This window comes from Takifugu flavidus, chromosome 21 (genome assembly GCF_003711565.1).
Source record: "Takifugu flavidus isolate HTHZ2018 chromosome 21, ASM371156v2, whole genome shotgun sequence".
NCBI classification, from domain to species: Eukaryota; Metazoa; Chordata; class Actinopteri; order Tetraodontiformes; family Tetraodontidae; genus Takifugu; species Takifugu flavidus.
The window spans coordinates 10,070,774-10,094,595 of NC_079540.1; the positions used below are offsets into that span (position 1 = coordinate 10,070,774).

At 47.2% G+C, this 23,822-nt stretch overlaps 4 protein-coding genes across 6 annotated transcripts in view; 2 read left to right on the plus strand and 2 right to left on the minus strand.

Moving 5' to 3' along the window:
• The first annotated feature begins 1,065 nt into the window (after positions 1–1,065).
• LOC130518497 (UPF0500 protein C1orf216 homolog) lies at positions 1,066–4,042 on the plus strand. 2 transcript variants are annotated; one of them, XM_057021117.1, is made up of 3 exons: positions 1,066–1,341; positions 1,405–1,488; positions 2,629–4,042. In XM_057021117.1, exons 2-3 carry the CDS (start codon positions 1,484–1,486, stop codon positions 3,674–3,676), a joined length of 1,053 nt encoding a protein of 350 aa, XP_056877097.1. In that variant the 5' UTR covers positions 1,066–1,341; positions 1,405–1,483; the 3' UTR covers positions 3,677–4,042. The 2 variants fall into 2 exon arrangements, with proteins under 2 accessions (XP_056877097.1, XP_056877095.1); XM_057021115.1 differs by lacking the exons at positions 1,066–1,341; positions 1,405–1,488 and adding an exon at positions 1,495–1,716.
• An 8,911-nt stretch (positions 4,043–12,953) lies between these two features.
• cdca5 (cell division cycle associated 5) lies at positions 12,954–14,197 on the minus strand. Its single transcript, XM_057020694.1, has one exon. The coding sequence runs from the start codon at positions 14,191–14,193 to the stop codon at positions 13,444–13,446; it is 750 nt and encodes a 249-aa protein (XP_056876674.1). The 5' UTR covers positions 14,194–14,197; the 3' UTR covers positions 12,954–13,443.
• Positions 14,198–14,307: 110 nt separating this feature from the next.
• psmb2 (proteasome 20S subunit beta 2) lies at positions 14,308–21,128 on the plus strand. The gene is made up of 6 exons (XM_057020695.1): positions 14,308–14,555; positions 15,040–15,162; positions 15,251–15,321; positions 20,537–20,699; positions 20,772–20,821; positions 20,928–21,128. The coding sequence occupies exons 1-6, from the start codon at positions 14,465–14,467 to the stop codon at positions 21,027–21,029; spliced, it is 600 nt and encodes a 199-aa protein (XP_056876675.1). The 5' UTR covers positions 14,308–14,464; the 3' UTR covers positions 21,030–21,128.
• A 1,930-nt stretch (positions 21,129–23,058) lies between these two features.
• Positions 23,059–23,822, minus strand: part of tfap2e (transcription factor AP-2 epsilon) — an 8,907-nt gene continuing 8,143 nt past the window's right edge. For both annotated transcript variants that reach the window (XM_057021720.1, XM_057021721.1), the window contains exon 7: positions 23,059–23,822. This exon is cut by the window's right edge and continues 211 nt beyond it. In XM_057021720.1, coding sequence (XP_056877700.1) covers positions 23,772–23,822 — 51 coding nt within the window. In that variant the 3' untranslated portion in view covers positions 23,059–23,771.

Consider the following 23,822-nt stretch of genomic DNA (forward strand, 5'->3'; position numbering starts at 1 on the left):
AGAATAACCACAGTGCTAGGGCACACACACACACACACACACACACACAACACACACACACACACACACACCGGTGCAGATGAACGTCCTGTTTGTCGGGCAGCCTCCTGCGTACCTGTCGCTGCCTGCGGCCAGAGGCGCCTTCCTCCATTTCCCAGAATGCTGCAGTCAGAAGGTGGAGACAGAAAAACACGTTGCTGCCTAAACAGGAGGGAGAAAACAATTATTCGATTTAGTTTTCACACAGTCAGAATCACGGGGCTCATTCGTGACGAGGTCTTTTACTCCCTTTTCCATAAAGCTGCACAAAAGTCTGTTTTCACAATTTGGTGTTTGAGCGCCGGCCGATGAGGGAATTCTGTATTTGAGTTTCTATTCCTGCATTAGTCTTTCTGCAGCAGCCTGGACCTCTTGGGAGGAAGGAAAAGGCTTCAGATTACAGAATATCCCAGAGTTGGACGGTCAGGTGTGAGTGTTTGTGTCCTGTTGAGACCCTTCTGGGGATCTGGCAGCGTTTGCGTGTCTGCTGGTTGATTATTGTGACTCTAGGCGGTTTAGATCTACGCTCACACGCAAACCACTCTTACACAACGGGCAGGACTCTGCGTCACTGTGGACCTGGATAATGATCCATCCCATTAAACACTGGCAAAACCGTCCCGACGGCGCTGATAAACGACGCCACGCAAGCTCGCGTCATCGTTACAAAACCGGACTTTTCACGTTATATTGAAATAAGAAAAGCTTTCAGCACCGAGTTTAAGAGTTCCGTTCAGATGAATTCTTTCTCAGTTAGTTCTGACTGAGACTTTCAACCAGTAAAAACAGAATTCAGGAATATTCGGAGGCAGTCGACAGTAGAAGATGGTCCTGATGTTGATGAAGTTCTCATGTGAATCCTTTAAAATCTCCATTTTTCTGCATAAATATGCTATGAAACATCACCCAGTGTCCCCAATTACAAACATAAAATAAAAGAAATCAGAAAAAAATCACTTTATTTTTATTCATTTTTATGCTTTTCAATAAGATTGAAGGGTGAATGCGTCATAATTCTGATTCAAAGAGGTTTTTTTGATAAAAGAAACACGTAATAAACATCAAATGTTCTCTCACAGGATGTTGCTCCGACATTTTAATGCTCACTGGTCACAGCCCAGTTTAGGAAGTCACATTATTCAATCACTCTTTCCCCCAGAAAACACTGTTGCAGTGAGAGGATGGGAGGAGGAGGAGGAGGAGGAGAGGAAGGGGAAATCAACATGACATAGGAGGGTCGGAGGAGGGGGAACTGGGAGGGAACAGTGTCCGGCTTCTCCACCGAGCAAAACCAGCAGAAAGGTAAGTCAAAACCAGCGTTTCCTGTAAATAGACCCAGTCGGCCCAGTGTCCGTCATTCTCCAGGGGACAAACATGCGATGGTGATGCTGTCGTGAGCGGAGGAGACCGAGGAGCCCGAGGAGCCCGAGGAGCCGACGCCGATATGGGGTGAGCCCGTTACATAAGCGGCGACGCTCATTTCACCTTTTCCGGCCGCTCTCAGGATCTCCTCGCTCTTCTCTGCTGGGTTCCAACCGAACCTGCCCACAAACCCCGCAGAATGCGGCCGCTGGGCGCCATTGCTCACTTTTTCGCTCGTTCCTGCCGTCGGACGCGCACGGGCGCACGTTTTTGCGCTCGGCTCAGGAGCCTCCAGCGAGCGGCGGCGCCTCTTCGGTACATTTGCCCGTTTTCCACCCTCTTCCTGCCGGGTTGCACCCCTCTTCTCACCGACGCGATGCCACCAGCACCCGGGGGGACATCGATCATCGTCTGCTGGGGAATATTTGATTTAACGTTGTGATGCGCGTGATCGTCATGTTGCTGAGGTGCGCGCCCCCGCGGTCGCTGTTCTTCAGCACTTGGTGAACGCGCGTGTAGAGGGAGGAGATTGATTGACAGCAGCCTGGAGTCAGGATTAGAGACGTTCCCATTCCCGGCAGGCGCGTGCGTGCGTGCGTGCGTGTGTCAGTCGACAGACTAGACTTCATTTTCTTCTTTAGATGTGACTCATCAGCTTGTCCTCGGCGTCACCTGACCGGTGCAGATGAACGTTGGCTGTCTGGGTTCTTCTTAGAACTTTAGAACCACTGAAAGTTCCGTCGCACGAGGCCGAAGGTTCAGAACACTGAACCAGACGTCTGTTGCGTCCTGGAGCCCGTCGGCGTCTCGTGGGTCTCCAACGTGCGATCACAAGTGCGTCGAGGACAAAGAGCGCTTGTTGCTGATGTTAGTGTGCTGCAGCTGTGCTAGCACCAACCAGCCCTGACTGGAGATCCATGCTTGCGTAATAATCCAGGGTGTCCCGAGGCCACTAGTGACGCCAGCTCGGTCAGGACTCGTCCCCCAGGTGGACCGGCCTGACTGCTGATTCAAAGCTTTGCTGCTTTATGTGTTTTTGTAATAAAAGTACTGGCACTTAAATCTCCTCCTGGCCAGTTTTGCTCCACAACTGTTGTTCAAAGTTCCTGGATTCCGACACGGACCCGGTTGCCCTGTTGGGCTTTCGCGACCCGGCTCAATGATGAGGTTTTCCTGTGAACTTTCTGTCTCTGTCTCATGTGTTTGCATCTGTTCTGTCCACTTTAGTGAAGCTCAGTCAAGGTCAGTGATGCTGCACCATCAGGACCAGCCTTTGAACTATGAAGGCCAAGGAGGCTCCTCCTCGCTGCACCATAGGAAGGGGAACAAAGACGGGAATTACAACTTCCTGCCGGGAGACAGCGAGGACGCGGGGTCCGGCGGGGGAGACGAGAACAGAAACCAGATGCGTCCACGCAGCCTGGCCCCCCTGGGTCGCGACCCCAACCCTGCTGGGTTCCACCACAACACGGGGATCCTGTCGCCCCGCTCCCGCCTCCCCTGCTGGAGCACCCTGGAGCCTCTGCCCGAAGTCGAGTGCGGGGACGACGGCTTCGGCCGAGTTCCCCCCGATGGAGCGGAGGAAACCAGGATGGAGGAGGAGGTGAGAAAGGTGCTGATAAGCTACAGCGAGGAGAAGAAAGCCAAGAGCGAGCGGCAGCAACGAAAAAGCAGTTTGGGCTCCAGAGGAGCGGAGGAGGAGCCGGACGAGGACGAGGACGAGTGGGCCGACAGCGGCTCGGAGTCCGACCTCAGCCGCCGCTCCAGCGGCAGCGCGTCCTCCCTCAACATGGAGAATGGAGAAGGGGCGCTGGTGGGAGGGTTGGACCGCGTCGGAGTGGGGGAACCAAAGACCGGCTTAAGGAATAACGCCCAAACGCCCGCCGGAAAGGCCGGACCGGCGCCGAAACGCCGAAGCTTCCTGGCAAGAAGCCGCATGGGGAATCTTCAGGAGGAAGGGGCGGAGCTGGACGACGATCAGTCTTCGGACTCGGACGGAGAGATGCCCGAGCTCATGGACTCGGTGTGGACGCTGCGGGACCGTGAGCACTTCAAGGCCCAGGAGATGGAGAAGCACCAGGCCCAGCTGACCATGTACCGCCGGCTGGCGCTGATCCGCTGGGTCCGCACTCTGCAGAGCCGTATCCAAGAGCAACAGAACCGACTGCAGTCCAGCTTTGATGTCATCCTGACGCAGCGGAAGGAGCTCCTGCGCATGGGCGCCGCCGCTGCCGTGGCCAACGCCACGCCCCCTGCTGCTGTCAGCCAATCGTAGAGGGGCGAGAGACTCAAACAGGAAGTGGTGTCAAACAGCAGTTTTCTCCATCCTCAAGACATTTTTCCTGAAATCAAAGAGCTGATTTCCATCCATCATCATCACCACCCTTATTCCTGCTCTCACATATTAATCCTGACCGGTTTATTCTGCTTCCTGAGCTCTAGAGGCGGCCATGATGGAAGGAGCACGTTCAGCACTTTGCTCTGATCACTGTGTTGTCTTTTGTCCTGAGCTCTGCTGTAGAAACGTCTGCTGTACCAAAAGAAATGTCCAAAAGTATCTTGTAGTTGTCCTTTGTTAGAGAAATGTCCTGCCACCATGATGTATATAGAGAGATGATTAAAAGAACCAGCACAATTCTGATTTGAGCTCTTTTGTGTCTGTTTCCTTGATGGGGTGAGAATGAGCTTTGTCTAATAATAAAGAATTACTGCTTATTTGAGGGGGAAATCCAAAGCTCCAGCTGATAAACAGAGCCTGGAGCCTTCATTTAGTTCCAAATCAGCACGCTGATTTGATCCGTTGGGTTATCAAAGCACCCTCAGTAGAGACATGACTAAAAAAGGTTATTTTTTTTATCTTCGAGCTGCACCCAGAGGCTAATGACCTTTCAACAAACAGTTGTCTCTTTGTCAGCACCACAAAGTTGCTTGTATCAGTTCATCACACGGCTTTGTGTGTGTGTGTGTGTGTGTGTGTGTGTGTGTGTGTGTGTGTGCGTGATAACCGTGTGAGGCCCGAGCATCAGTTTTTGTGGCTGCAGCCGCCGCCGGGCAATTTCAGATCACCTCGCCACTTTTCCATGAGCCCGTGCGTGTGTGCATGTTCCCAGAGATACCAGCCGTGTTGCCACCCCATAATCTCCATCCAGAGCGAGCCGTGATGCCCACGGGGGGGAGGGGGACCTGACAGCCTGCGCCCCGGGGCCTGCAGGTCCTATTCGGTGAACAGACGTCGGTCCGGTAGCGCGCAGAAGAGCCAAAAGCCCCGGGCAAGTTTGGGATAATCCCCGTCTTTGCCTCCCAACTAACTCTGGCTTTATTTCTTAAGCTTATCGTCTCTCCTGGACGCAGGCATCGTGGTGGAAATCTGAATCAATTTCCATATTGATCTCTTGTTTAATGCGTTTGAGAGTGATGAACGCGCGCGGATAACATGTTCGAGGCAGAAGAGCGCAGCCAGAGGGAGGGAGATGATTCTGGACAGACAGACAGGCAGACAGGCAGGCAGGCAGACAGGCAGGCAGGCAGACAGACAGGCAGACAGGCAGGCAGGCAGGGAAATATCCGCCTAAAGACGCTTAAAAAACAGTGGAAACACCAGAACAACCTCTGCCTGTCCGAGAGTTCATATTTGTATGAGTTGAAGGTTTCAGGAGCTTTTCTGTATCAGAGCGAACGTGATCGAATTAACAACAGACCAGAATAACCCGTCTGCCTTCAACATTCTAAAAAGTCGACTTTTCGCTTATTGTCACTGGGAATGTTAAAATGATTGCAGTTTTTTTTAATGACAGCTAAACAGGATCACCGAACTGTTGGGAGACTTTTAGTTTATCCTATTTCTCCAGGAATTTCAGCACAAAATAATCCTTCTTGTCATTTTATCAATTTGTTCACTTGATAAAAACATTTCATGAACATTGTGGAGCCGAGCGCGCAGCTCCAACCAGGCTGCGCTCGCTTTGTCCTGACCCTTTTCCCGGTCTCGGTGCCTCTTGCTGCGGGCGCACCAGCAGCGCGCACATGGCTTCTCCACATTTATATTCTACCCGCAAAGTTACACAATCAGCAATTAATACTCAATATTGATGAGAAGCGTCAGATGTGGTGATTTCTTAAATATGAATTATTATTACTTTTATAAAGGACAATAAAAATAGTAAAAATTTTAAAATTGCATTATTAACTCATTGTGAAGAAAGCACAAATACAGGAAGACGTGGTTTAAATGTAACTAATTCTATAAGGCAGCAGACAAATTCAGAATTATCGTCACAGAAGCTGAAACGCAGCAGTGAAAAATTTAGTTGGCCTGATTTAATGTTTGATCTTTTTATTGCAGTTCAGAGAGCGTACTTGCATTACTGTTGTTCCAAATTATAGATAAAAAATATCATGAATAAATACAGGAAAAAAACGTAATTTCAATGCTGGCATCAATATGTTTTATTATTAGGACTTGCTTTAAAAGTAGTTATTAGAGGAATTAAAAGAGTTCAATGGACAAGGTTGGTTCCTGTCACTTCAAAATCTTTGCATTGCTTATTTAGCCACCTTCCCATAGAAGGGTTAAGATTATTTTCCCATATATGTATGATTTTTTAAAATAGTCCACGTAAAAAATAGTAACAAAAGCTTCTTTGTAATGGTGAATGTGTCCAGCAGTGTCCACCAGGGGGAGACACTCCATCACGGACGCCCCCGCTGCTGTGCGTGTATTCTGACAGCAGGGGGCAGCAGCGCGCATCCAAGTCAGCTGGCGGACTTCAGAATGACAAAGAGAACAAGCGACGATGAAAGGACAGTTAAAAGGGTTAAACCAAGATTTTCGTTCTTGTTATGAAATTATAAACAAAAAAAATATTCCATAGAATTACCTGCCCATTTTTACTTATTTTATCTATACATCCCTCTTCCCGAGTCACATTAATCTGATACAGGTTGTTTTGGAAGTACTGTAAGATTCTGCATCTTTCCTCTTGACCTCAGTGAAATAAAGGTCATCATAAAGGTGGAGGGAAGCAAAAGACTTCATGTGACCTACAAGAACACTGAGTAGGCCTAAGCAGGCCTGCTCGTCTCTTTCCAATAATAAGAGTTAACATTAAGACATCAGCCCATCTCACTCAGAAAGTTCTTTAAATGGTCAAGAGTATTAATTTTACAACACAACCCATGAAGGAGGAAATTTCTTTATTGATCCAAATCCATTATCAACTTTTCCCTAATATGGGCTTTGTAGAGAAACCCAGTAGAGAAGTTGCAAAGAAAGAAAGAACATGGAAACACACGGCAACGTTTCATTTGGTTGTATTTCCATTTTTTGACACGAGATTAAGACTCCTGGGGTCAGAAGTGGCGCGGTCACCTGCCCCCCCCCCACCCCGACATAAAAAAGTTCGGCAGCCGGCACCACAGCCTGGTTCCTGGCTGTTGGTGTGTGGAGCTTTTGGAGAGAACTTAGAGACACATCCAACATGGCCTATCAAGCGCTCTCTCCCAGAGCTGCTCTCTCTCTCTCCCCTTCTGCCTGATGTAGTGTGACAGTGTGTTCGCCCGCAGCACTCTGCTGGCGTGGAAACAATCAGCTTTGACAGAAAGGGGGTGGCGGCGGTGATGGGGGGATGAAGGGAGTGGGTGGGTGGGTGGGTGAGTGGGTTAGGGGGAGGATGCGGCCTGAGGCCTCTGTATGATGAACTGGATAGAAAGACCTGTCATCAGGGGAGAAACAACACAATACACAGATACTGTAGATAGATAGATAGATAGATAGATAGATAGATAGATAGATAGATAGATAGATAGATAGATAGATAGATGATAGATAGATAGATAGATAGATAGATACTAGATGATAGATGATGGCTGATGGCTGGCTGGCTGGATGGATGCTGGATGGATGGCTGGATGGCTGGCTGGCTGGATGCTGGCTGGCTGGCTGGCTGGCTGGCTGGATCGCTCGATAGATCGATCGATAGATCGATAGCTAGATCGAGATAGATAGATAGATAGATCAGTTTAACATCACCTGATGGCCAAAAGTGTTCAATGAAAGCTCAGAAGTGTTAAAGAAGGATTTCAATGAAAGAATGTAAATAATAATAATGTAATAATGTAATAAAGTGTGGTAACAACTTGTTGAATGATGCTGAGCGGCGTCGGAGCGGTTTCAGGCCTCTGTGACCTCAGCGTTTAGTCGCCCACTTGACTTATTCATCTAAAGCGATCAGATCCATTAAGAGGGGCCCCACTCAAGAGGCAGCGTCCTGCCGTTGATGCCGAGACTTGAGGACTTCAAAACCGTCTGTGTGTGTGTTTGTGGGGGGGTTGTGTGTGTGTCAGCAGGAGGAGGGGTGTGTGCTCACGCTTCAGCTGCCTCGTCTGCTTTAACCAGCTAATAAATATGAAAACAGCAGGTTAAAACTTTTTTATTCGTCCCGTGCCTGAAAGGATTAGAGCCTTCTATGGAGTCCCAGGGAAAATCCCCCAAACCTCATAATGCCCAATGTTGTCCCATAAAACTCTTCTGGACAAAAGGAAGAGAAAGGGGGCTTTTTCACGCATAAGGGGTTTTCTCAAGAGCGCATTGAGGGGAGCCCCGGTCGGGAGCCGCCCATAGATTATGTAGCTGTCGGAGAAAGCCCGGCTGGGAGCGGCAGGTGCGTGTGCCGGGGTAGCAGGGGTCGTGTAGGGGTGGGCTCGGGGAGTCCGGTGACCATGCGAATGCTGCGCAGCTGCTGCCAGGAATGTTTGCGGATTGTCACTTCCATTTAACTTGCTCTTTTTTCTCTGGGAGCCGGAGATGAAGCCGCAACCTCTCTCGACGTCTCCTCCCTCTTCCACGCCACTGCTGGTGCAAACGTGGGGCTAAACGGTGACACCCTGTCCACAAAGGCGACAAGCGGCGTGGGTCCTCCCCGCCTCCGCGCCGTGAAATCGTGGATTATACTGAAAGATGCACATTTTTCGTGGGCCTGAATGAATGCCAAGCGACTCAAGAGGCAGGGAGAACACACTCCCGTCCTCAGGATCTTCAGTCCCCAGAGGCTTCTTTCACACAGGTTATTGGATTTTGGGGTTTTTAAAGCGCAGACATCGACACATGGTGAAGCTCAGGCCTGATTAATAATGCAGTTCGTGTTTTTATCCCTGCACCTTCACCAAAATTAACTAAAAAAACTCCCAATGCTACCCCAGTAAGTGATCTTTCATCAGGTGGGCCCTGATGGAAGCTCTTATCTCAGGTGTCCTTCTTTAAATGTCTGTATTAATCCACCAGAGTCCGTTTAGCAGAGGCGATATTCGCCTCCATGCTGACCCACATCCTCTGCCTGGAAATGGCCTCTTTGCTCGCCACCTTGGTGCTCTAATCTCTGCCGTCCACACTGTGTCCCGTTCCAAACTGTAGCCCGAGGCTATGTGTGGCCCCGCCACATAATCCCCCTCCAAACTCCGGAGCCTCTGTTATTCCACTGGGATTGGTAAAAGTGCTACATGTCGGAGTGGCACAACGCCGCTTATTCACGCCGTCTTCTAGCAAAAAGGGATTATTGTCCCCTCCATTATGAATAATGGGAATGAATAATAAACAGCCGCCTGTTTATCCATCACTGTTAAAAAGGCAAAGATGTCCTTCTTTTGAAGGCAACTGTGTTTTCCTTTAAAAGTAATGTGGAGTTTAACACACCTGGGACAGGTCCCAGGCTGGAACACACACTCACCAAGGACAAGCACATCAAATTTAATTGTCTTTGCTGTGGACATTTTAGGTCCTGTTCAAGGTTTTTCCAGCCCCTGGATTTCTGTAAATCTGCTAGAGTCAATTTTGATTGGTACAGAATCTGATAAATAAAGTATATTTGATGTGATTTAAGATGAAGACCAACAATAGTGGCCCCTTTTTCTAAAAAATGTTGGTAATATAAAGATATAATGTGTGTGAACTTTTTAGATTTATTTTTAGCTAAATGCACGAGAACATTGCATTTTACACCTATTGGTCATTAATCAGTCAATTCAGGACACCAGGAGTCCAGTTCAGCAGCCTAAGCTGAGTTTTGTGGGGGTGAGGAGGAACTTTCCTCGGATCCATCCTTCAGCCTGGGATCCCCGCTGAGCGCTAAAGTCCAAAACTTGCTACAATCGAGGACCTTCACCAGTTTACAACAAATTTCTTCTGTGCCATTTATGGAGCATAACAAGGCATTTTAATCAGCTAAAGGGAATAATGAAGACACGGTGAATCTTTTGAGTGATTTGCACAGAGCCAACGATGTTCTCTGAGCTCTGCTCTTTGATAAAGTCCTCTTCTCCAAACATACACGTGATCCTCTCCTTTACTTTTGTTGGTTCCCTCAATTAAAACAGGCCCCAAAATCAAAGATCACATCAGTATTTCCACATCACAGTGGGGAAAAATTTTGGGAAGTGTCCTGGTTCTGGCTAATGTGGCCCCAAATGCTGCATTGACTGTGTTTTTCTTTATCAACCAGTTGGTGTTTTTTAATGTATCAGTGATTTACAATAAAATCTTTAGGTGACGTTTGTCAAGAAGTGTTAAATGTGGAATTCCAGCTTTGACTTCAGATCATCCACAGCTGCCAGAATGGACCATGTGCTTCGGAACGAGGATATGAAAATGAAATATGAAACACTGGTGTGATAAACTGGTAGATAATCATCTTTTCATTAAACTTTCATCCCCAGTGACTTAAATATTCAAGAGCCCAATTACAGAGCTTGTGTCTCGCTCTCATTCTCTCGCTTCTCTTAACAAGAGCAGTCAGGGGCTGGGGGGGAGGAGAGAGAGGGGAGAGAGGTGAGAGAGGGGTGAGTGGCTCAAGGGTTGAGTGAGAGCATCATTATGGGGGGGTTGGGGTGGGGGGTGGGGTGATCAAGAGATGACCCTCACTGAGGACGGACAGGCAGCAGCAGGCCTGACACGAGCCTGTCTAAACAGTGAGACAAGGAGGGGAGGAATCAGGACGGAAGGGCAGCAGAGTGATGGAAAGGAGGATGGAGGGAAGACAGAGAAGAGACACACAATCAGAGAGAGAGAGAGAAAAAAGAGAGAGAGAAAGAGAGAGAGAGAGAAAGAGAGAGCAGATTTTCCAAGCAGATAGTGGAAGGATTTGAGCATCCTGACGAACACCACAAACAGGGCACATGACTCCTAGATCAGTGTGTGTGTGTGTGTGTGTGTGTGTGTGTGTGTGTGTGTGTTGTGTGTGTGTGTGTGTGTGTGAGAGAGAGAGTGTATTAGCAGTCAGAGCACTGAGGCCCACAGGCGATTCCTGTGTGTGCTTGCGATAAAGGGGAAAAGGGAGGAAGTATAAGAGGGGGAGTGGGATGGGGGGGTGAGGAGGGGTGAAGGAGCGATGAGGAAGTTGGTGGGTGGGTGTGAGTGTGTGTGTGTGCGTGGGGGGGGTATGTGGAGAGGGGGAGAGAGGGAGAAAAGAAAAGAGAGGAACAAGCTTCCTCCGTGCTGTCAGAGCCTCTGGATCGTGTCCCCATTGGTCTTTTATGCACGCGCATGCACCCACACGCACACACACACACACACGCACGCACACACACACACACACATACACCCCTTCTCATGAAAAGAGTGTCTTGGCAGGGTAATTAAGAATGGCCTCTAAACACAGGAGTATGGCAGGAACGCTCCAGATGAAAGTAAATGATTAAAATAATTACAGGCTGAGAGCTGACGAGCCAGAGTGTGGGGTGGCCGCCGGACATTTGTCGGTAATTAGATAATTAATCTGAATGCAAATGATGAGCCCTAACGAAGCAGTCAAGCTGAACCAGCGACAACTGCCCTGAGTGAAATGTAAAAGGGGGAGAAGAGAAGAGACAAACCAGGGGAGAGATGATGTGAGAGCAGGAGAAACACAAGAATATGCTGTAAAATATCCAGCCAAATGCAGCCGAGAAAAAAAGGCCACATTACGAATCCCCACCTGTTTATGCTGCTGGAAAAACACCCCCACCCCCACCCTGTCTGCATCTGTCTGCATCTGTCTGCTGGTGAGAGAACACCTTGTTAAAAATACACAAAAGCTGAGCAGAAAAGGGGGGAGTTTAAAAAAAGCTGCCGTTCCCAAAGAGCCGAGAAGCCAAATGAAGGGTATAAACAAGAAATGGCACCCGAGGAGGAAAACAGAGCGCAGCCTAAAATGCGTGAGCAAATTGTGGATTTACTGTCTGTCTGTTGCAGCTGCTGCACCTGCACACACTCATTATGTCTCCGTGTGGCTCCTCCTCACCCAAACACCACCAGCCTCTCGTCTTCCCGCTCTCGGCGCTTCGAAATAACTTCACACCTTTTTCAAGGCTGGAAAAACAGCAGAGATTTCATGTCGTCTATTCAGTTTCCGTGTCTCCACCCCAGCGAATGTTCCCGATTTAACAATCATGGTAATAAAACTGGCGTGTAAATAACTACTCCGCTGATTTGCTCTTGTTTGAGGTCTTTCATTTCCTGTCAGAATTTGAAGATTTGTCTTTGAGCGACTTGGGCCTCGAATGTGGGCTGATTTGTTGCAAGATACCTGCAGCTCGGTGTTGAAACAAATCCATAAATAACTGATGATGCTGTTAAAAATGGCAGGAACCATTGTTGCGGTGGAATCCTGCGTTTAATTGATCTTCGCTCCGCAGCAACGCTCAACCTCGTCTCTTTCTCCTGCGGCCTCACTCTCCACTATATATCTTTACATTACTCACACGTCCTGTAAATGTCAGATTTAAATGCCTCATCTGAGTGACCAGTGCTGGAGAGCTCCCGGCACTGGCTGAAAATCTCCCCCACATGTCAATACTTGCACAGACCATTGCGCCCAGTGCGATAACAGCGTGCTCCTTAAATCTTGACCTCCTAAATGTATTCAGAAGTGCTGCAGTTGTTCACCAGAACATTTGATCCACACTTTTTGCTGGGTTTTTTTGCTGGGTGTTCAAGTTAAATCTGAGCTCCTGACATCGGTCACCTCCAAAATGCCTGGGATTCATTTCTGTGTGGACCTGCGAGCCACGTTTACACCGGCAGCCATGACAGGTCATTACTTCGTACTCGTTAGAGCCAATTATGCAGCACAACTACTTTAGGAGACTCTGGAGGAAACATCTCTGTCATTATGTTCACACGGATCAGCCGCTTATTGAATCTGCCTCCTCATATTCACTGGAGACCAGCTCTGGAGTGTGTTTACGACATGTTTCTTTCTTCCATCAGCGCATCGTGTTAAAAGATGTTTTCCAGCTGTAAACAGCATGCGAGCCTGCACTGGCTGGTGAATTTGTGCACACATGCAACACAAATATAGGAACGCTGACTTGGTTTTTCCATTGAGTACTTCATTTCACAACAGCGCCTCAAAGTTGAAATTTGCCGATAAAACAGGCAACAAAAGAGCTGCTTGAAAGGAGCTCGGCATAAATTAATCAGGCGATGATGTTGCTGCGGATCGGTGAAAATGAGAGATGAACCCGGGATGCTGCTCCAACCAGCCGCTGTGCAAAGTTGTTCCAATAAGAAAAGCAACACTGAATTCTGTCTCTTGATAGAAAATCATTTTATTGCTGGCAGATTTGTGGTAAACTGTCACATGACTTCCAGTATTCATGGCCACCTAAAGTACACTGTTCTGCTTCCTGAGTGGAAACACCGTGAAAAGGGTTGATCCAACCATCTAACAACATCAAATTTGGAAAGGATTAGCACTCCTGATGTGTTTAAACTAATTCTGTATTAGAAATATGAGCAAGAACAAAGGGAGCATAATTTTTTTCCCCCCAAAGTGTATAGGGATCAACCTTTGGAACTTTTGATTTTAGATTGTTAAGGGATCAAACTATGTCTCCTAACTAAACGATGATCCTTTACACTACCAAAATAAGAGCATACAATACCCAGGGGTACAAAATAAAGTTGAACACAGAAAAATCTGATCAATTCCATGACACACACACGCGCAGCGTTCTCCTTCCAGAATGTCACTGGTTTATAAAAGGTTTATAAAGAGTCTGAATTCTAGTTTATTACTCCACGACCAGCTCGAACACCTCCGCCTCCTCAAACTCAGCATTCAGCTTCGCAGCCATCGCGTCCAGCTCGGACTCCGCGATCTGCTGGACCTTCCTCCTCCTCTTCCTCTCCTTGGTTACGGCCACTCCGGGGATGTTTGTGTCCGCTTCTGGGAAAGCTGAGCCGCAGTCCTCTGCCTCTAGCAAAGAAGTGAAGGAATTCAGCCCAGACAAACATGAAAAACTGTGTCCGCTCTTGGTTTGTCCGACACTCCGGATCACCTCCGGGGTTCTCAGCCTCTCGAAGCCGAACAAGGTCTCCCGGTTATCGGGGCTATTGTGGGATTTGTCGCTGAGCCGACTGTAAGACCGGCGCACTTTCTGCGGCCACGCCGCGTCCTCTGGATGTGCACCCGGCTGTTGTGACTGGCAAGTCGGCGACGGCGTGGAGGGAAGAATCGGTGAAGGCAAAACAGCCTTCTTTTTGGCCGAGGATGATCTCCCGCACCTTGTGTCGTCGCCGGGGGTAGAAATCTTTTGCTGGTTACATCCCCTCTCGGATCGTCTCGGCTTATTCTCCTTGTTGTGCTCCGATGGCGCGGTGGTCTTTCTGGGCGCTATTTTCCTCACAGTGATGGAGCGTTTTACTACAGCAGCCAGCGCCATTTTGTCTTTAGCTTTTATGTTAGCATTATCCTGGGGAGACGAACTCAACCGCGCTGACCGCCTTCTCTGCGAATTGTCAGTGGTGTGAGAGTCCGCCATGGCGTTGTGGGTCTTATCGATCACCCCCAGAAAATAACACAGCTTTCTCCGAGTTATTGAACAGTCGATGCCGCGCTGCCACAACAGTAGTTCGTTCAAAATCGCCCGCCCGCGTCGCACAGATGAGCGTAGGACAGTCTTCCGGTGACGACATCAAGCTGCGCCACCGCTCTCAAACTTTTGCTGTGTAATCTGCTCAAAGGAGACGGAGGGACTTGCCTTTTCTCTCAGATTGTTCTTAAATAGTCACAGTTCGTAGCTGTGTTGTGAAATGGAGTATCTAATTGGGATACAGGGACCCGATTTTGTTCTGGTCGCCGCGGATAATGTAGCCGCCAGCAGCATCATTCAGATGAAACATGGTATGACAACGCGTTAGCTTTAGTATTAGCCTTTGAGCCGGCGAATGATGCTTAAATAACTGTTAGTTCTGAATAAGAGCAGAACTGCCGTAATCCTTCTCTTTAAATATATCGTTTTTACTTTAATATTTTAAGCGTACGCATTCCATTATGGAATTTGGCTGGTTATTAACGAATGTGCGAAGACAAAGCTAAAGGAAACAGCTAACTTCATTTGAATGCTTGATCTCACTCATTCTTGGCTTTTCACACATGCTCTGCCTTTTTAGTAATGCATACAACTAAATATACAGTTCACTTTTCCCCTTTCTTTTTCTAAAAATCCACATTTTAAATGGCAGTTGGACGAATTAGCAGTAGCCGAATAAGCCGTGTCATTGCAGTGAAAGTGAAAGTAGCTACAATCGTGGTTCAAATCCTCCTGTGTGGAAACTGGCACTGAATTAAACTGTAATCTGTTGATAATATTTCTCCTGCTGTTTAGATTATGACAAGATGTTTAAACTAAGTGAGAAGATTTTGCTGCTGTGTGTTGGAGAAGCTGGTGACACGGTGCAGTTTGCAGAGTACATCCAGAAAAATGTTCAGCTGTATAAAATGAGGAATGGTAAGAACTCCTGGGATCTACATATAGAAATTGATGGGGCATTTGCTGCATTTGGTAACTTATCTGTGCTTTTTTTTTTTTTTTCAAGGTTACGAACTCAGTCCATCTGCAGCAGCAAACTTCACAAGAAAGAACCTTTCAGAATATCTCCGGAGCAGGGTAAATATCCATCACACGCTAATTACTAAACCTGCCGTGTTAAACAGGGCGGCACGCTGACATAATGGATGTTAATGATGAGGTGCCAGGTCAGGCCTGGCCTCAGCCACCTTTAGTTGGTTTAGGTGTTCCTTGGAAGTCCCCACTTGGTGGCTTTGTTGCATTTGTGTGAATATGAGCAGGTAATATTGATCTACAAATCTTCATACAACTGGCCACTTCCTGCAGTGGTCACATTAGGAACCCCAGCGAGGGACATGAGATTTTCCTGTCCTCCTTTTTACTTTAGTCTGATATTCTTGTGGTTATTGCCAGTTTAGTCGGTCTGTAGTCTGCTTCCAAATCTTTCCAGACAGTCCACTGTGCCATTTAGGCTTTAGACGAGCAGGATTTTTGGGGCCGACCAGTGGGTTCAACTAAAGCGAGTACGGATCACAGTCCGATCTCAAGCAGAGGTTGTGATGTGTCTATTTAAATGCACCAGAAGGTTCAAAGCGACAATAACGCCATTGATCAGACCAGTAAATTAGGACGTTACTGCCGATTGTACAAATATAAAATTTGAAATATCGGCTGGAGACGGGCACAGTGAGTCGGTCCAGTGGCACCAGTGGTGTGTAACCTGTATTTACATCCACAAAGGCAATTTTTTAACTGCAGACTTTAACCATGACCCTCTCCTCCATGCTTATCCTCACCCCTGATTCTGCAAACATTTACCTCATTTTCTGGGCTTTTGTAAACACTGTTGCACTTTCTGTAGATTTGATAGATTAGAGATTAGAGCCACCAAATTCTAATGGAACGTATAACATCACATTCCTCCATCACGTGCTCACTCCAGACCCGATGAGGCCGATCAGAGGCGCGGTTCAATGATAGTTGTTTGTGGAAGTGAGCGTGGGGGTAAAAGAAAGCGGATATGTGTGAAGTTTCATAGCGTGTAGAGCAGAGATCTTCATAGAAGAGAGATATACAAACCTGTAGTTATACTATGAACTTTTGTAACCCAAATAAAGATGGATGATGGGAGGCAGGAAACCGATTTACGACGGATCATTTTAATACAGAACACACACCCACGCAACTTAATTAATTTAGCATTTACACTTCCTTCTCCTTCTGTCAGGTAAGACTGTGTTATGTTGTAAATTGTTCTGAAAATTCTAAATGTTAGTCATCCTGCCAAGAGGCTCCATCTGGTATTTTCTCCTGTCTACTCCTCCTCTTCTGGTTCTAAAACGTTGATTTTTAGAAGTATTTTGAGACTGAGATTTTTATTTTTTTAATTAAACATGCAGCTAATTTATCTCGCATACCATTTTGAATTAACCATGTTATTTATAAAGTAATGACTGAACCGATAAACCTAAAAACGTTTTGATTTCTCTTAACTTAATTACATTTCTCAGTTCACATTTGCAATTTAATTTTGCTGTAGGGAATAAGTGATAGACTCACATTAATTCCAAGACTCGCTCAGTTTATGTGCTGGGGTGATCATCATATGTAAACCCACAGCATAAGAAATGTGTTTAAATGTTCTGCATGAGCACTTTATTGCATCTAAACTAGGAAATTAAAACACTTAAACAGAGTGGAGGCCTTGGTTATGTGACTGTACAGTGGTGTCGCTCTGAAGTGTCGTCAGCTGGACACAGGAGCGAGGGTGAAGTCAGCCCAGGTTGTGGCTGAGGCTGGATGAGCCATCATCATCATCATCATCATCACAGGGGCTCTGCTACAACACCTGGGAGAACAGGTGTGCTGTTCAGCTCAGACCAGTAAATACGTCCTGTTGGACGTCACCACAGTCAGGATGAGGAGGCCAGATGCTGCAGACGCTGCTCTTTGTTTTCTAGATGGCTCGGACCCCGGATTGTGTCTTTATCGTGTTATTTTAGATGTTAGCCACAGCTCTCAGGTCTCTTCTGATTCTCATAAATGCACATTTGGTTTTCTTACACTAATTTGCTGCGAGAGCTGCAGTTGCTGCCTGTCACAATAGCAGAACAGTGGAAATAATGACCAAAAACAATTAGTGTGGCAGGGCTGGGAATGTGGGACACATGGAACGGGGGAGGAGGAGGAGCGGGGGTCCCAGGGGTAGACAACAAGGCCCAGTAGACACCCCAGTGTAAGAACGAGTAGGAGTCAACATATACACACGGGGACCTATAGGATCAAGATGGTTTCATTCTGTCAAGGTTGTGCGTGTTGTGGGTAACATTTATATTCCGCGTATGGTTGTTTTTGTGCCTCACGGTGATGAATTTGGTTTTCTGAGCGCTGGATTTACTAATGCTACATTCTCAGGAGTGTTTGAAACTGAAGCTGTAGCAGTTTCTCCTCTACAACCCACACCTTCCTGAAGCTATGCTCTTCATGCTCCTCCAGAGTACACCGGCATTGCAAATTATGTTGTATAAACACATTTTTAGAGGGCTTTTTGCTCGCCCTGCAGAATTCTTTGAGTGTGCTAATACATAATCTGCATTTTCCATTGGATTGAATACATAGAAAATCATAAACTGTATTCTTGAATTAAGTTACACCTAATTAATTAAATAGATGCCTCTGATTTGCCATATAATAATAGTAATAATATACATTTAATGAAGTTAAAGCTGTGCTTTCAGTCCAGTTCATCCTGCAGAGCATTTGTATTTATCCCCAGTTTAGCATTAGATTAAACTGCCATTAAAATAGTGATCTCAACCTCCATGAGAGGAAATTAATTTCCTATTTCATAAACATTAGTTATATTAACCTGTTCTGGCCCAAACTAAATTTAAAAAGTCAACAATTGTTCAGGAAATGTTTTTTTCTGCTTTTAACCTTTATACCCATATTCAAATGGTGGTTAATGAAAAATTGACACAGTGTTTCTGGTTAAATGTGAGAAGATGGAGATTTATTAACAACCAAAATGTTCCTGCACTCCGAGGCAAAACTCTGATTTTAGCACAGGTTTAACACAGTGGGATTTATTCTAAATAATAGAATTAAAATATTGTGGATTAAAGTTTATCCCTGACGGAAAGGAAAGATAACATCCGCTTTTTGGAAATCGGACATTTTCTTCTTTTCTGACATCCTTAAATTACGTTCTGATCCTCCCTATACGCCCCAGTGTGAGCTCACCGGCAGATCCTGCCCCTGGGTTGAAAAAACATAGGCAGATAAATTAATCAGTGCTATATTGTTCATTCTCTTATTCCTGCAGGAGAAATTACAGATGAGTCCTTCAGTCTGAAAGATGTCATACCCCTGTGGCCGCAGACCTCCGGGAGGTGCAGTTAACTAAAGTCAGTAGAGCATGTCGGCGCAAATGAAAGCAACCCGGTTCACGTAGACGCGTGCGTTTCACCCGCCCGCTGTCCAAAACAACTGCGCTAACCTCTGGAGTACTGCGTTCACTCGAGCTTTGGAGAGGAGACAGAAAAAATACATCCACCATCACCTGAGGCCTGCAGCTCCGCGGCTCTGCTGCGCCGCCGCATGCACATCAGTAACGATGATACACCACAAAGCAAAACGGCGGCAAAGTTTTAGGGGCACAACGAGTCCGTATCGACTTTCCGGTCCAAACTTTGGTCATATTTGCATAAAACATTCATAAATACAGACAGAGTTTATACTAGAAATACACACACACAAGGGCGGTTTAGAGGGAGGGGGCTCAGCTGCACCCATGCTGGGTCAGAATTATTTTAAACACATGTGGCTCATCATTAATAGGCAGGTGTGCGTGTGTGTGTGTGGGATTAAACAGTTAGCCTCTGCACCACGCTCGTGTTGGTTCCTATGGTGTGTTTTTTTTTTAGCACAGACACAAATAATTACTGTTGCACAGACGTGGCTGCTCCTGCACAGATGAACAATTAATACAGCAGGCTGGGGAGAAATGCCAATAAAAGAACACGCCCCAGGGCAGGGTGCAAGATGGCGGTGTGTGTGCTGGAACGTGCACGGGTTTGGGGACAAATGGAGATGATGGGATGTTTGGGTTTGTGTCTCAACTAAAAGGGCTCTGAGAAATGAAGATTAGTGGTTTTTTAAGCATTTTTCCCCTCCTTCATTTCTCACATCGCTCCTTTGCCAGCTGTTTTCTATGTGTTGAAGGATGGAGACAGAAAACTGGGGAGGGGGGGGGCACACATATGTGTTGTTTGCATGTGAGGCGGGGTGTGAGTTCATCTGGCGGGGCTAACAAGGTTCCTCGTCCCTTCCGAGGTGACGTGGGAAGACGAGCTTATTTTCATGCCAAGTCCGTATTATTGTTACATAGTAACCAGGTGGGTGTGGGTGCTGCCACTGGGGTGTTCACAGACTCACAGAGGAGTTAAAGCGCACACATAAACACAGATTCACGCCCAGAGTGCACACTCGCAAACTGTCATTAACACGCAGACTAACGTCGACTCCGCGGGGAGCGATCGGCGTTCCCCTCCTGGCAAATGTAGCACTAATTCACAAGCTGCAGAAATAAGCATGTCGGCTGTGAGAGGACTGGAAAGGAGAGGACAGGGGGGTCCACCTCGGCTGGACGCCCCCCCCCCAACTACACGCAGGGCGTTTGATGTTGCGGGGGAATGAAGAACGCCGTTCTGCCGCCACGGGTTTTTATGTGACTCAATACGGCGAGGACAGAAAATGAGTGTGTGGAGGAAGAGAAGGGAGAAAGAGGCTGGGAGGTAAAATATGTCTGTAAGAGAGAAGAGAGGGTAAAAGAAATGACTTCAGAAGTTTTTAATGAGCCCTGGCATCACTCCAGGGTGCGGGGTCGGGGGAGGAGGGGGGTGGAAGGGATGGGGAGGTACGGCGTGATTAAGGGAGCAACATGGGTGCCGAGCCTGAGCAGATGTCACACTGCCACTGACACCCTAACCCCCCACCACCACCACCACCACCACCCTTGTGTGTCCTATAACATTTTGTCTTGTCTCTCCTGTCCCCCCCCCCCACAGATGTAGCCATAGATTTCACCTTTAATTGGAAAGAAGCTGTAAATATTTAGATGCAGAAATAGTTTCTTGTTATTAAAGAGGAAGCAGGAGCCTGTTGTGGCTGCCTGGACAGAGACGGGTGGTCCTGAGGACACGGGTGGTCCTGAGGACACGGGTGGTCCTGAGGACACGTCCAGTGATGACAGGACGTCTTCAGTCTGGCCGTTTCCTACCTGATGGTAGCTGTGTTTATGATTTCATTTTAGACTCCGTATCACGTGAACCTGCTGTTGGCGGGCTACGACGACGCGGACGGGCCGGGTCTCTATTACATGGACTACCTGGCTTCCCTGGCCAAAGCGCCCTTCGCCGCCCACGGTTACGGAGCGTACCTCACACTGTCCATCCTGGACCGGCACTACAAACCAGGTCAGCTCCTGAACGGTGGGCGTAATCGCTCTCCTCTTATCTGCACCCGCTCACCTGAAATGTGTGTTGCAGACCTGACCAGAGAAGAAGCTGTGGCTCTCCTGAAGATGTGCGTCGAGGAAGTGAGTTCACTTTGTTTCTTTGACCTGTCTGATGCCGCAGCTGTTGACCCGAAATCATCGGCGCAGGATTTTTCTGATTCTGAGGAGTCTGTTTGTCTCCATCCAGCTGAGCAAGCGCTTCATCCTGAACCTCCCCTCCTTCAGTGTCCGTTTGATTGACAAGGAGGGTATTCAGGACCTGGAGAAGATCACCCCCAGCACCAAGTGACCGCTGACTGCTGAACCACCGAGCTCGCTCTCCTTTTTGTACTGTTGACCTCTTCGCTCTTTCTGTTCCAATAAAAAGTGACACACAGTTGAGATACCAGCTCTTTGTCCCTGTGGTGCTTTCTGCCTCCCTCCACTCTGCTCATCTGCACATAGACAGAGAACAGCCTTCTGGCTGTGTACTTTTGCACTTGTACGCTCTGAGTCTGCACGTGGGTAATGTACATTTGCTCGCCATTGTGCATGTGGCCCGAAATATCTGTCCAGTAAACCTGTGACGCATAATCCTGCTGTCTGAATCTCTTACTGTGGATTTGTAGATGTGATTAGGAACAAACTAAACTTGCGTCAGAACTGTAAAAGTTGGCTGACGGAGCTGCAAACACAAAACCAGGCACGCTGCCGGAAAGTATTTATTTTTAATAGTTAGCTGGTTCTGCCCCACCACCGACGTGCAACAGCCAGAAACAACAGTAGCCGCGACCGATTGATTTGTGTGTGTGTGTGTAAAAATCCAGATTTGACATTTAAGGCAGGTGTCCTGATCTCAGGCCAGAATCTGCATCAAACCTCTCACTGTGTCGGCCAGTCGTACACATGGCAGGTCGACAACACCTGGATTGAGAACTTTTAACACTTTCTCCTCACTTTCCTGCTCTAAATTCTGGGGAAACCGGTGAGAAAGAAACAGTTTCAAGAGTGCTTCACCCATAAATCTCTGCTGGGTTAAATAGATTTAAACTGTGCTGAGGGAGCGTAAATGGACTCAGTCAAAGCTGTAAACGTGAACACCCAGCCAAGCTGCTAACATCTCAGCTAATTGTGTGTGGGGGTGGGTGTGTGTGTGTGTGTGTGTTTGTGGGTGTGTGGTGGTGGGGGGCTCCGTCATCGTCTCCCCTCCTTCACAGACAGGTGATTAATAAACATTAAACAATCCCTCTTCTCCCAAACACACCGGAATCTGACAGGAAGAGAAGCATATGTTTGCCTGGAGGCGCGGGGAGAGATGGAGAGAGCGGCCCTGCTGGGTGTCAGATAGAGGCGGGGGGAGGGGGGGTGGAGGAGGGGTGTAGGTAAGGTTGCAAGAGATGGAGATGAAGGGATGAGAGGGGAGAAGATGCACGAGGGTAATGAGATGGGAGGAGACAGAGACATACGGCAGGTGTGTGTGTGTGCGTGTGTGTGTGTGTGTCCCTGGACAACAGTAACTGAGTTGAGTATCTAATCCAGGTTAAATATAAGTGTGTATCAGTGGAGGTGAGAGGTGTTCTGTGGGAGAACAGATGGAGGAGTGGAGCCCTGGAACAGTTCTCCGGTTCTCCCTGGAACCCTGTTCACACTGCTGCTGTCTCCTTGGATCTGTGTGGACAGAGGATTGATGTCTGTGAAAGGACCCTGAGGAACTCCTCTGTAGGTCTGCGTCACAGAAGTGCACCTCACGGGCCTGGTGTCAGAGTTGTGGAAATCCCAGTAGTGATGAATCTGACCTTTTATGTATCTACATGTGTAGTAACATTCCTTCTGAAGGGATGTTGGCAGCCTGGTGAGGGCTAATATAATGCTAATGCTGCTAATATTTGCTCATAAACTGCAGTTTGAAAGCTAAATGATGCTCCACAGACAGGAAAAATCTGGACTAAACTCCATGTTTGCATCCTGACTCTGAACCTATAGTGCAAAAGAAGCTGTGAGCCATAGTTTCTGCCTATTCCATCCCTGTTTCTTGGCATTTAATTCAAGAAGATAAGGAGATCTATGGATCAAGTGAGCTCCATATGTTTAAATGATCACCTGTTGCTATCTCATATGATGCAGGTGTTTTACTGTTGTTCCACTGACTAACAACTGCAAATAACCAACAGAACTAATCCAGATTGAGGGTTTATTCTTCCTGCTGGAGTTCCTGAAGTTTTCTTGGTCCGCGTGGGTCTAAAAAGGAAGTTGGAGCGAGCGATGGATGAACAAACAGCTGAAGGCGCCATTTTCTTTTTATTGTTCTGATACTCCGGATCAAAACGGAACTCAGCTGATCAGCTCTCAGTTTTTTAATAATATATTACATTTATGACATAATACAATAATAACATTAATAATAATAATAAACCCACAGAAAGTACAAAATGATTTAAGTTTTTTTTTTTTAAGTTACCAACAAGAAGTACTTTAAAATGAAAGAAACTGATTCTCCTTTAGCTGCCTTCTACTCCTCCTGACCCACCACTGCCAGAGAACTCAATTTCCCATGACCACCTAAAAATCACACCAATTAGACTGGTTTAAAGTCCTCAAAGGTCCGAAGGAGCAAAGAGCGGGTCGTTGTCTTGGATATGGCTTTCCAACACTTTCCAGATGACTTCAGTCCAAAGTGTGTGTGTGTGTGTGTGTGTGTGTGTGTGTGTGTGTGTGTGTGTGTGTGTGTGTGTGTGTGTGTGTGTGTGTGTGTGTGTGAGAAGAAACTCATCATGAAGAGATGTTTTGTCCATGCCATCATGACCCAACGCTGCTTAGAAGAGGTCCACGTGTCACTTTTAGTGAAGTGTGTGTAGACGAACGTTACAGTACAGATATTATTAAGCCCCGCCCCCTCCACAACAGGAAGGACCGCAGGGCTCTCTGGGAGGTAAAGTTCTCTTTTTTTTTATCCTGAGGGCAAAAGTTGAGGGGCAGGAGTCTGTCTTTCCCACTCTTTTTCTCTCTTGCCTCCCATCCTTCCGTCCATCCATCCATCCTTGTTCTCCCCTCTTTATTTGCGGTGCTTCAGGTCCTTGTCATGGTGGCTCTTGCCTCCTCCTTC

Bases quoted from the DNA above. Each gene is read 5' to 3' on its own strand.
- LOC130518497 (XM_057021115.1), top strand. From the start codon at position 1,601: ATGCGGCCGCTGGGCGCCATTGCTCACTTTTTCGCTCGTTCCTGCCGT. The intron at 1,717-2,628 runs GTACATTTGCCC...TGTCCACTTTAG, and splicing joins CGAGCGGCGGCGCCTCTTCG to TGAAGCTCAGTCAAGGTCAG.
- cdca5 (XM_057020694.1), bottom strand. From the start codon at position 14,193: ATGGCGGACTCTCACACCACTGACAATTCGCAGAGAAGGCGGTCAGCG.
- psmb2 (XM_057020695.1), top strand. From the start codon at position 14,465: ATGGAGTATCTAATTGGGATACAGGGACCCGATTTTGTTCTGGTCGCC. The intron at 15,322-20,536 runs GTAAATATCCAT...ATTTCATTTTAG, and splicing joins CAGAATATCTCCGGAGCAGG to ACTCCGTATCACGTGAACCT. The intron at 20,700-20,771 runs GTCAGCTCCTGA...TGTGTGTTGCAG, and splicing joins GGACCGGCACTACAAACCAG to ACCTGACCAGAGAAGAAGCT.